General features: G+C 39.1%; 1 protein-coding gene across 1 annotated transcript in view; it reads left to right on the top strand.

The window, feature by feature from the left end:
- Window positions 1–7,750: 7,750 nt before the first annotated feature.
- Window positions 7,751–13,562, top strand: part of naalad2 (N-acetylated alpha-linked acidic dipeptidase 2) — a 112,697-nt gene continuing 106,885 nt past the window's right edge. The window contains exons 1-2 of the mRNA XM_073043352.1: window positions 7,751–8,308; window positions 8,572–8,677. Coding sequence (XP_072899453.1) covers window positions 8,224–8,308; window positions 8,572–8,677 — 191 coding nt within the window. The 5' untranslated portion in view covers window positions 7,751–8,223. The remainder of the gene's footprint in view (window positions 8,309–8,571; window positions 8,678–13,562) is intronic.

Genomic DNA, 13,562 nt, shown 5'->3' with positions numbered 1-13,562 from the left:
ACTGTGAGGGATCTTGTCAAACATCTTAGAAAAACCCCTGTTCTACTTTCACTGATCGCCACCTTCAAAAACAATTAGCTTAATAACCTGCTCTGCACAAAGCCATACTGGTGGTTACTCATCATTGCATGCATTTCCGAATGCTTATAAATGCTATATATCCCTGTAAGGACCCTCTCCAATAGCTTCCCTATCACTGACATGATACTTGATAGAGATAATCCTGGAAATTGTAGACTATTTGGATAAGGTTAACTCCGCTCCAGTCCTCTGAGACTTCTCCAGTGGCTAGAGAAGACATGAAAATATTGGTCAAGGCCCCAGCAATCTCATATTTTACACCTCTCAGTAACCTAGGGTACATCCCATCAAGCCTGGTGACGTGTCCACCTTAATATTCTTTAAGCAACTCAACAATGCCTTTATCTCAATAAACTGGCATATTAACACACTGATCACTGTCTTCTACACCCTTCTTGGTAAATACCAATGTAAAGTACGTGTTTAGAACCTTGCCCATATCCTCTATCCAAGCATATGATCCCTCCTTTATTCTTGAATGGTCTTAACCTCTCTCCTTGCTCTTAATGTATGTATCGAATATCTTAAGATTCCCTTATACTTGCAAAGGAGATTTCATGCTCTTCTAATTACCTTGAATTCTTTTCTAGCTGCTTTATGGTTCTTAAGGGCTTCATTTGATTTTAACTTCCCAAACTTTATGCTTTTATTTTCTTGACTAAGTTCACCACCTCTCTCATAATCCAAAGTTTCATTACCTTGTTGATCTTGTCCTCCCTCATATTAAAAGCAGATACAATAGCAATGTTTAAAGAACAACTGTACTCTGTGCAGTTGGTCTTTAAACACTTTTCCCATGTCAGAGGTGGACTTGTCCAAAAACCTGTTTTCAATTAGTTCTTCCTTATTTCTACCTAATACTTTTCTAATTTGACCTTCACCAATTTAATACTTTTCTACATGTATCCTTATCAATTCGTATCCTTATTTATAGCTCCATTAAAACATAAGATAGAATAAGCTTCAATTGTTTTCTATGGAGTGTTGGAAGCTGAGGGATGGGGCAAACTAATGAAAATGAATTAAGAGACATTGTGTGGATAGAGTAGAAATGTCAATTAAAAGGGCATAACTTTAAGATGTGAGGGTACTTTTAAAGTAGATTTGTGAGGCGAGTTTTTTTTTACACAGTGGTAGGTGTCAGGAAGTCACTGACAGGGAAGTACTGGAAGCAGGTACAATAGCAATGTTTGAGGTTTTTAAATATGAACAGCCAGTGAATGGATAATTGTAGACCACATTGTAGACAAATGTGCATTTAAATTGTCATCTTGGGCCACAGAGCCTGTTCCTGTGTTGTACTGTTCTATGCTCTAACTATATGAATATAGTGTTCTCCTATTTATTTCTACCAAATTTTTTGCTCTTTATGGAGGCTCCGTCATATTTTTACTTCCTGAATCCTACATCAATGGACTAACTTGCACCAGTTTTTTCTCAAATCCTACTCTCAACAAAGGAGTAAAAGTTCAAAGTACATGTCTGTTGCAATATACATCCTTGAGATTCATTTTCTTGCAGAAATCACAGCAAATACAAGAAACACAATCGAACCAATGAAAGACCACACCCAATAGGATGGATAACAGTCAATGTGGAGGGAGAAAAACAAACTACAAATACATAAAAAGGGGGAAGAGTAATAGTAGTACATAAACAATAAATGTCAAGTGTATGTGATGATGAGTCCTTGAAAGTGAGTCCATAGGCTGAGGAAACAGTTTAGTAATGGGGCAAGTAAAGTTGTCCCTGATGGTTGAGGGGTAGATTTCAAGTATAAAGCAAGTAGAGCAGGGGCTAATCACACAGCCTGTGATGTACCTGAGCTGAAGAAGATTATGGAGGAGATGTTGCCAATCTGAATGGACTGGTGTTTGCAAGTGAGGAGATCAAAGATGGAATTGTACAAGAACGTATTGAGGCCGAGGCTTGAAACTTATTGTTTAGTTTTGAGGGGGTTATGGTATTGAATGCCAAGCTATAGTCAATGAAGAGCACCCTAATGTATGCTGCTTCACTATCCAGATGTTCCAGGATTGAGTAAAGAGCTAATGAAATGGCATCTGCCATTGAATGGAGTGGATCTAAGTTGCTTCTCAGACAGGAGTTGACATGCTTCATCACCAACCTCAAAGATTTCATTACAGTGGATGTAAGTGCTCCTGCTTGATGATCTTTGACTCAAATTACCACGTTTGCCTTAGGCACTGGTATAAGTGAAGCAGGCGGGTACTTCAGACTGTGGAAGTGAGAAGTTAAAGATCTGTGAACACACCAGCACAGGTCTTTAGCATTTGCCCAGGTACCCCATCTGGGGTGGATGCTTCCTGTGAGTTCACCGTCCTGAAAGATGCTCTCATGTCAGCCTTGGAGACTGAAATTACAGGATTATCCGGGACTGTGGGAGTTTATAAAGGTAGGTTGTAGGAGATGACAGCATTCAAGACCTGTCACAGCTGTTGAGTATCCTGCAGTGATTCGTGTTTGGTCTAGAATTGCCACTTCGTACATGAGACGGTTTTCAGAGATCATACTGGACCTCTTGTATTTAACCTGATCACCAAACCTGAATGACACTGATTAGGCACCTCAAAAGATTGCGGATCTCATAGTTCATCCAGGGCTTCTGGTTAGAGAAGACTGAATGATTTTGTGGGGACACACTTGTCTATGACTGTTATAAAGTTTTTGACATCCGTGCTGAATTTGTTCAGATCTTCGAAGTCTTTGAATGTGGCCCAGTTTACCGACTTGAAGCAATCCTGTAGCCATTTGTCAGCCTCCTGCAACCACTTTTTTGTTCTTATTTCTGGAGCTTTGCTCTTTAGCCTCTACCTGTATGTAGGTAGGAGGAGAGCAGCTGATTAATCAGATTTCCTGAAATATGGTCAAGGCATGGAAAGTTAGGCTTCCCAATCACAGTTTATTGTGGCACTCAATACATCGAGAGTTTGCTTAACATCTGCTATTCTAGAGCATCTCCGGCCTATGGTTAGGCCACACTTAGACCCCCTCCAGTTTGCCTACCAGCCCCAACCAGGAGTTGAGGATGCCATCGTCTACCTGCTGAACCATGTCTACTCCCACCTGGACAAGCCAGTGAGCACTGTGAGGGTCATGTTTTTTGACTTCTCCAGTGCGTTCAATGCCATCCGCCCTGCTCTGCTGGGTGAGAAGCTGACAGAGGTGCAGGTGGATGCTTCCCTGGTGTCATGGATTATTGATTACCTGACTGGCAGACCACAGTACGTGCGCTTGCAACACTGTGTGTCAGACAGAGTGGTCAGCAGCATTGGGGCTCCACAGGGGACTGTCCTGTCTCCCTTTCTCTTCACCATCTACACCTTGGACTTCAACTACTGCACAGAGTCTTGCCATCTTCAGAAGTTTTCTGATGACTCTGCCATAGTTGGATGCATCAGCGAGGGAGATGAGGCGGAGTACAGGGCTACGGTGGGAAACTTTGACACGTGTGGAGCAGAATCATCTGCAGCTTAATGTGAAAAAGACTAAGGAGCTGGTGGTGGACCTGAGGAGGTTCTAAGGCACCGGTGACCCCTGTTTCCATCCAAGGGGTCAGTGTGGACATGGTGGAGGATTACAAATACCTGGGGATATGAACTTAAAATAAACTGGATTGGTCAAAGAACACTGAGGTCCTTTAACAACGGCCGGACGATGCTGAGGATGTTCTACGAGTCTGTGGTGGCCAGTGATATCATGTTTGCTGTTGTGTGCTGGGGCAGCAGGCTGAGGGTAGCAGACATCAACTGAATCAACAAACTCATTCATAAGGCCAGTGATGTTGTGGAGGTGGAACTGGACTCTCTGACGGCAGTGTCTGAAAAGAGGATGCTGTCTAAGTTGCATGCCATCTTGGACGATGTCTCCCATCCACTCCATAATGTACTGGTTAGGTACAGGAGTACATTCAGCCAGAGACTCATTCCACCGAGATGCAACACTGAGCGTCATAGGAAGTCATTCCTACCTGTGGCCATCAAACTTTACAACTCCTCCCTCGGAGTGTCAGACACCCTGAGCCAATAGGCTGGTCCTGGACTTATTTCCACTTGGAATAATTTATGTATTTAATTATTTATGGTTTTATATTGTTATATTTCTACACTATTCTTGGTTGGTGCGACTGTAACGAAACCCAATTTCCCTCGGGATCAATAAAGTCTGTCTGTCTGTCTATTGATGGTATGTAAACTGTGATCAGGATCATGGAGGAAATCTCTTGGTAAGTAGAACAGGTAATCATATGTTCCAGGTCGAGCAAACAAGAGTGTGACAAAACTAATTTATAATGAAACTCAAACCCTTATCTTTTGCCTTCTCCAAATCAACAGTCTGATTCATTGAGTTTATCAAGAAGTTCTTGGGTCTTAATGTGTTCGCCAGGTCCGGAGTGAACTGTTTCTGTGAAACACAGAAATCAGCAATTCCACATTTCTCTCCGATACAGCAATCTTGCCTTAGTACTGTACCTCAATCTTTTCCAGCTATTACATTTGCTAACAAGATAATGGATTGAGGAAGTTTCATTCCCTGGTGTTTCAGTCTGGCTTGGTGTTCTCCCCTCCTCCCTCTCTTTCATCCATGGTCATGCACCTTAGTCTGCTTAAAGATGCCATACTTGCGTGCTTGTGAGTCAAGTTCTCAGAGTCATTTAAAAAAGCATGAAATCACTAGTTTATTAAGGTGGTACATTGCTTAAAGGGAAATTACATACAGGCTGCAGATTGCAGTAAGAGTAATTCATAAGTGTATTTAGAAGTTTTGTAAGCAACTCACAACATATCATTATGGTTCACCGGCACCATTTTTTTTTACAAAAGATGGAAATATTCTTTTTTTGACACCATGTGTTCTTGCAGTTTTGGTTACGGCATGAAATATTTAGAGTCTGGCATTTGAGTACAGAATTGGCCTGTCTATGTGGGCAGCTGCTCAACCTAGAACCTTCCGTCGTTCATTAAATACCAGGGAAATGAACATACAAGTTTCCAATGCCAGAAGCAAATGTGTGCCATATAATGCAAATTGAGCAGAATGAAGTGCATAGATCTGTTAAATGTATCGCTGCTACTAAGGGTCTGATTTTGGACACATTGAACACAGTTTCTAAATTTTGTTCTGAATATGACTGTTCGGAATGAGGTCCAGGGCTTTTGACGTTGCTTCATAACTATAGTTAAACTAGGACTACATAATACCAGTGTTTTCCAAATTATTCCAAATCAATTTGCTGACAAAAGATTACTCCACAACCGAGGAAATAAATTTACTGCTGTTGGGCACAGCACTCTTGTAGCAAAACTTTAAACAAAATAATTATGGCTATATTACTAGTTTCTAATCAAAGGCAAACAAAAATAGATGTCTACATCCCAAGCTGTAGAGCTTTGAAGTAAAAGCAATTTTGATTATTTCTAATACACCTGGGAGCAGGGCTTTTTGGTGTAGTATCTTTGATAGGTATTTCAGGAATTATGTTAACTTGCATCATTTGAAGACATCTTTGAAAAATATCAGTTTGCTGTTGTACTCTGAGGTAACAGGACAGGAATCTGCTTTCTCTAGCATAGGAGATGAGCAATTTCTAGTGACTATCTTTATGTTTAATGCATCTTCTAAACCTGTTATCCATTTTCATCTATTCAACACCAAGGAAACACAGGCTTGTTGTAGTAGTTGCTCTTTAATTGACACCACAAATATAGTGCAATAGTTAATTACATAGTTCAGTTTTTTTAAAGATAATAACAACCCACCAACCTTAAGCTATCCTTAATAGCTAATAGATATATGCATCAAGATAAACATAATTTGTCCTAATATTATTGCCACACCATGGATTTTTATTTCTGTTTTTCCAAAACCATCTGCAGCCAGTTGATCCCTGTAGAAAGGTCAATAATTAGCAACTTTCTAGTTGAAGACAAACTTTTAGTAGTCTATAAACTTAAAGATGTATACGTACCACAAGACTTAGTATACTGTGCAATCCTGGTACTTATTGTGGGCTTGTTTTGAGTTTTATTTATGATCCCTTGCTGTGGATGTTATTTTATGTATAGCTCTCAGACATTGGCTGTGTTTATTCCAGTTTACTTGCTAATGGATATTTGTCTCTACAGGCTCTAGAAAAGACTTCTTTCTAAAAGATTCCATCTGACTTCTATTTTCCTGACAAAATAGGATTACTCCTTAACAAGTTCCAAATTTAGATTATTAATAGAGTTCTCTCTTGCTGTTGTATCCTATTCCAGAGCTCTAAGCTAACGCTTATGTTCTTTCTTGCAAAGGCGAAGATTTTGATTGTCTTTTGATTGTCTTGGCGGTGCTGATTATGTATCTCAGTATTCTTCATGTTCATTATGGGTGTGTCAATATGAGAAACTGGGCAAAATCTGAACTGCAGGAGTATTAACATTGGGCAGAGAGTGACCTGTTAGGTATCTTAGCAATGTGTTGTTTGAATTTGGTGGGCATTCATGCTGATCTTGGCTACTGGTTCCATTTTATCTCATCAAAGAAATCTTTCTGGTGCATTTTGTGTGTGTTGTTGATTTCTATCTCATCAGCCATCTCAGTAACAAGTTATCCACAATGGTGTGGAATTACAACAGTGGAAGAGTGCTGGCCTTGAAGGTTACAGGCATGGGCAATAATGCAGCAGCGTAACTTGTAGATCTGCTGAATGATGTATCCCCTCCCCCATTTAGAGGCATAGCCCCGTGTTCAATGCTGACCTTAATCTTGGGGGTGGCAGTCTGTGTGCATTCCCCATGTCTCCCTGTGATCATATAGGTTTGCTCCCACGTTCTTGGATGTGCAGATCAGTAGGTTAAATTGATTGGGGAGAGGGGTTGGAGAAGAGTTGTTAGAATAGTATTAGTGTATGGTTAATGTAATTGGGTGATTGAAGGTCTGACTGGATTCAGTGAGTTGGAGGACCTGTTTCAACGCTTCTATCTACAATTGTTATCTCTGAGTCATTAAGAACAGAAACAGACTCTTCATGCCAACCACGTTGCCTACTAAACATTTGCCTCCACCTAGCGCTCTGAAAACTTTCCATCCGTGCACCTGTCTATACTCCCTTATGCTATCTAAATTTTTTCAAATGTTGTAATTGACCTGTCTCTACAACTTTGTTTGGCAGCTTGTTCCATGCATTTACCGTGTTCCATATGGAAACATCTCCCTTCAGGTTTCTTTTAAATCTTCCCTTGCTTATGTTTTATAACTTCAAGACATTAAAGTAATTCAAAGGAAGAGGCACGCACGTACAGATGACAGCGTCATGACTTACGTAGTTCGCGTGTTTAAACATGTAACCATAATGAATTATTTAAATAAACAAGAATGCTTAAATACGTCCACACACACCAGATTACTCAAATATTACTGAAATATTTAATACAAAACCCTCACCTTAAATTTATGCCTCTTAGTTTTAGACTCTCCTACCGTGGGAAGTGGGGGGGGGGGGGGCAGTGACACGATGATCATTCAATTTATCTGAGCTACGCCCACTACTCCAGCTCTGAATTGCGAAACAGCCCAATTGGTTCAAATTAAACACTCCATTAGGAGTGTTAGACACCAGGTTCAGAAACAGTTAACGCCGCTCTTGAACCAAAGTGGATAGCTTCATTCAACTTCACCCGCCCCGTCTCACAACTCATAGACCCACTTTGAAGGACTATTCATCTCATGTTTTTGATATTTATTATTATTTATTTTTGTATTTGCACAATACGGTGTCTTTTGCACATTGGTTGAACGCCCAAGACGGTGCGGTCTGCTATTATGGTTACTAGTCTATTATGGATTTATTGAATATGCCCGCAAGAAAATGAATCTCAGGGTGGTTCATGGGGACATATACGTACTTTGATAATAAATTAACTTTGAATATTCATTTGTATTCAATGAGCATATCTAAGGGACATCTGAGTACTTTTTTTTATTTAAGGTATCTGCAAGCTGAGCAATTTGTGCCGAAGATTTAAGTATGGCCAACATTCCCGTAATCTCTCGCAGAGTTTCACGAGGTAGTGAATTGCTCCCAGCACCTCTTCGCTCAGTCTTGGCTTTCTTTCAGCGGGGAGAAGTGATAAGACAGTCATGATGAGGTCGGGAAACGTCTTGTGCAAGTGGACGCGCAGGTCGTTGATATTTTCCGCTGTCTTCTTTGTTGGATTTCTAATAGGTGAGCAAGGCGTATCAAATAATGTGCGCAATTTCTCCGGAGGCCGCTGCAGAGGGCCAGATCGACTTGAAGTTTGCGATTTTGGTTTTAATTAGACCGTTATTTGTATAACTCCTAGTTAAACCATGAAACATCTGCATGTTGTTAAGTGTATTTTCTTAACTACTGCCTGAGCCCGCTTCGAAGTTTAATTATAAGCTATAAATTAAATCCAATTGAATCAGATTAATTTCGTTAACTGAATTTGTAATTTTCTGTTCAAGGATGGATTGGTCGACCGTGTATCCACTTCATTCCGGTGAAAAATCGAGATATTCGGAGCAAATTGCTGCATGAAATGCAAGCTGAAAACATCAGAGCATATCTCCGGTACGGCTCCCAATTCTTCATATCTTGCCCTGTTTCCACCGATTTAAGTCGTTGCAAAATTGCTATCTTTCAAAAAAGTGTAAGCATTCTCCTTACAACAATAAATCTTCCTCTTTCCCATCCCCCTACCCCCCGCAAAAAAAGGCCCTTTTACCGTGCATGTGTGTCTGGGGCCACGTCTATTGGTTTAGTATGGGTTGTCACAGAAACTGTCCAACTTTGGTCCATTTTCCATGTGCACCTACATGGATTAGGGTTCTCTTTGCTAATAAAGATTTCTTGATCTCATCATCCACATTTACCTTATTCCATAAATCGATCAAATGTTTTAATATAAGAGATTCTTTCTTTTCCCGTGTCCATTTGGATTCCCATTTATATATAAAATCTTCTGGTATATTTTCTCCCATCTTATCTAGCTCTATTCTAATCCATGCCGGTTTTTCTTCATCAAAAAAAGATGCAATACATCTAAGTTCATAAAATCACAAAAATCTTGACGTTTTAATAAAATTGAATTAAATGTCCGTCTGTAAATCAATTCCTCCTTATCCATCATTATCATTGTCATTATCAAAGGGGAATGATCTGACAATATTCTTGCTTTATATTCCACACTTTTCACTCTATCCTGAATATTCATTGATAATAGGAAAAAATCAATCCTTGAATAAGTTTTATGTCTATTTGAATAAAATGAATAATCTCTTTCTCGGATTAATTCTTCTCCATATATCAATCAAATTTAAGTCTTTCATCAATGATAAAGTTAGCTTTATTACTTTTGATTTTGTAACAGCCTTAGTTGACCTATCTAGAACTGGGTCTAAACAAAAGTTAAAATCTCCACCTATTAATATTTTATCATGTGCACCAGCCAAATTCAAAAAAGCTTCTTGTATGAATTTTGCATCATTTTCATTTGGTGCATAAATGTTCATAAGAGTCCATAATTCCAAAAAGATTTGACAATGTATAATCACATATCTCCCCACAGAATCAATTAGTACATTTTGTATTTTAATTGGTAAGGTTTTATGAACCAAAATTGCAACTCCCCTCGACTTTGAATTAAATGAAGCTGCAATAACACTTCCAACCCAATCTCTCTTTAATTTCTGATGTTCTGTCTCTGTTAAATATTTCCTGCAAAAAAGCTATATCTCCTTTCATTTTCTTAATATATGTTAAAACTCTCTTTCTTTTCACAGGTCCATTAAGCCCATTAACATTAAAACTTAAAAAATTGGGTAAATTAGTCATTCATAATATCTTGGGGAATCTCTTTAAAATTCTCCATGTTGGTATGTGTCTCTCTCCCCCCCCCCCCCCCACCCCCAATCATCCAGGCAAAAAAAGAAAAATAGAAGAAAGATAGATAGTAAATAAAAAAAAATAACAAAATACCCCCCACTAATGTTGTGAATGAATAGAAACACAACATTACCCCCCTCTGTTTTACGGGTCATGGCAATCGCCATGATTATACACGTGAATCCCGCAGCAATCGATCAGAAGCTCCTCCAGCTCCCCCGTAACAAAAAAAATGTCCGACTTAGATTAGTACAATGCAATTTTTTACATCAATTATATATTACACCACAAAAAAAATAGATTAAACCCAAATTTATCTGACCAATGTTTCCGATGTAATCAAGAAATCTGTACTTTTTTACACTCTACTTGGTCTTGTTTTAAAATTCAACCTTTTTGGATAAATCTAAGACTTTTACTGGAACAAATTATTGGAATACAACTTCCACATAGCCCAATATTATTTTTATTAGGCGATATTGAAGGGATAATACCAAAACCTAAATTGAATAAATATCAGAAAACATTTATAAAAATTGCATTGGCAGTAGCCAAAAAAGCTATTGCAGTTACTTGGAAGTCAGACTTATACTTAACTATGGACTGTAGGAATAATGAAATATATAGCTGCATTCCACTTGAAAAAATTACTTATAATTTAAGAAATGGTTATGATATATTTTTGAAAATTTGTCACCCCTATCTGCAAAAGATAGGACTAAATATATAGGTCCTTTGAAGATAAAATTATTAGTTATTTGGGGGAAAAAATAAAGATATATACTAAAGTTATTTTGAACTCCATGGAGCATGTGGGGATCCTCCGACATCCAGGCAATCCTTTTTTTTCTTTTTTTCTTTTTTTTTTCTTTTTTCTTTTTTTTAGACAGGGATGTTAAGGGGGGAAGGGTTAAGGGGAGGGGGGAAGGCTAATATTAATTTTCATTATTATTCTATTCATTTTATGTAATTCTCTTAAAAATGTAATAAAAAATATATTTTTAAAAAGTTACGTTGCAGAGATGCACTGTCTGCATTGTGAATTTAGTATGACACTGTGGAAATACTTGAGAGGGAAAACTGTGGGGACCCTGTCTGCTTGATCCAGGTACCACAGCTTGGTGGAACTAAGTTTGGAATCTTCTCGTCCTGATATTTCGTCACAATATTGATCCTTTAATCAGGGGCTTGCAGCGGTTAGGAAGGGAGCAGAGAGGCATTCTTGTCATTACTTGTGCGTATTAAACTGACTGCCAAGTGCATCACCCAATAGAGCTATGGTGGGTGGTGACTAAATATATTTGAGACTCAGATATAGATCAGAAAATTCCTCAAGTGATACGGGGTCATTTCAGGAACGTGATGTGAAAATATAGCATAAATTGTGATTATATTGGATGGTAGAGCATGGGAGGTCAAATTGCTGCCTTGTTTCTTGCCTTCTGTCAAATATGAACACCCGTTTGTGAGCTCTGCATTACAACTTTGGTTCTTTATTGACTTCATAATGTGTTTGAAAAGCAATATAAAAACAAACCTCTTTCATATGTACTGTATATGTAATCTATAGCACTGCTGACCAGGACACAAGAACAAAATAAGAATCTGATTACTGAGCAGAAGATACTTCTATGTATGTGCTGGGCCCAGGATAAGACCTCTTGTATGATAATGCCAATGAGTTTAAAGCTGCTGACCCTCTCCATTGCCAATCCAGCAACGTAGACTTCCCATTCTTGAAGTCAACGACTAATAGTTCAGTTTTACTGATGTTGAGTGAGAGGCTTTTGTTGTGGTGCCTCTCAAACAGGTGTCCCCCACCCATGATTTGTTCATCAACAGTGGCATTGGAACTGTATTTAGCCACATGGTCACGTGTGCTAAGAAAGGAATACAAGGGGTGAAGCACGCAGCGTTGAGGTGCACCTGTGTTGATGGTCAGCAAGGCGGAGATGTGGTTACCAATCCTTACTGACTGAGGTCTGCTAATGAGGAAGTTGAGGATCGAGTTGCAGAGGGAGGTACAAAGGCGCAGGTCTTGATGTTTGATGATGAGTTTGGAATGGAAGCTTTGTTTCATTGTAAGGGAATCAAGGGGAATTATACTGGTGTGGCAGGTGGTTTAGAACTGAACAATCAGTTATGATATTGTAGGCATGGGATGTGGGGATACACATAGCTTACACCTGTAATACTTATATCTTCTTTTGTAATGTCTTAGAGGGAGCTTTGAAGTCTCAGAGCCTCAGGTTTTTGGCTCCTGGTTCAACTCCTGCTTTCTTGCCTCCTTTTTGTCAGCCTTCAGTTACAGTGTCAATTCCACAGTTCTCTTACACCTCTTTTTATTGGAAATTTGGCGTGGAGTAAAAGCATAGTTCCCCTTTAGAAATTGTATTTTTGTCCCAATTTGTTACATAATAGCTTCTATGGTCATATTGGCAGTTTCCAGTAAATGTAGTTACATGACATAGGCAATGGAGAAATGTAAGATTAATTGGGCAAATAAAGCGCATAAAAGGCCTAGTTATGGATAAGCTTGAGGTTGCATTGAAGACCAGAAGATCATGAGGGCTGCAAATGTTCATTCAGTATCTCTGTGGAAATCCTATCAATTAAATAAAGAGAAATCTTGCTTCCTCCTTACGCTCATTGTTCAGAGGTAAACTATAACAGAGCAGTACAGCATAGAATAAGTCCTTCATTGTCTTTTTCCACTCCCCTCCCCCCCCACCCCAGTCTGTGCCAACCTAAAATAATTCCATTTGTTTACATGTGACCCATATTCCTTGATTCCCTGTGTGTACATCTGTTCGTCCAAACATCTCTGATATTTGTATCTATCAACTACCCCAGCAGTGTATTTCAAGGCATCTCATACCCTGAGCTTTTAAAATTAATTTGCCTTGTGCATCTTCTTTGAACTTTTTCCCCTCTGACCTGAAAGCTATGCCCTGTAGTATATGTCCCTTTTTCTTTGGGAGTTTCTCCTTCCAGAGAAAAAGGACTGAACTTTCACTCCATCGATGCTTCTCAATTTTATAGATTTCTATCGGGCCACCATCAGCTTTCTAATGTGGGGTGGGGGGTGGTGAGAATCAATTTCCTGCTGCTGAATTGTCATTTATTAAGACAAATTTTGGTGAGCAATAACCAGGTCTTTATTTTGTATTCATTAATAAGGCAACTATTATTGTAGTATGATTGTATTGACAATTCCTTTCCTCACCCATATACTGCTTGACCCGTTGTGTTCTTCTGCGTTTTCTTCAAATTCCCTGCATCCTTTTTATAGTGAGGTGATTAGAACTGCGCACAATAATCCAAATGTAGTCTAACCAAAATTCGACATTGCTGTACTGTGGCTCAGCAACTTTTATGCTCAATGGCCTTATCAATTAGGTCAGCCTGCCAACTGTCCTCTTTACCACTTTATCAAGAAGATTTTGGTTTGCACCCCCACGATTCCTCAGTGTTCCTAGGGGTTCTATCATTTATAGTATGTGTTCCTCTTGTATGCCTAGGGAAGTCTGTCATCCAAACCTGGTCTGGGCTACCTGTGACTCCAGATGTA

This window comes from Hemitrygon akajei, chromosome 4, assembly GCF_048418815.1.
Source record: "Hemitrygon akajei chromosome 4, sHemAka1.3, whole genome shotgun sequence".
Taxonomy (NCBI): Eukaryota; Metazoa; Chordata; class Chondrichthyes; order Myliobatiformes; family Dasyatidae; genus Hemitrygon; species Hemitrygon akajei.
This window is presented reverse-complemented; position numbering and strand designations above follow the sequence as displayed.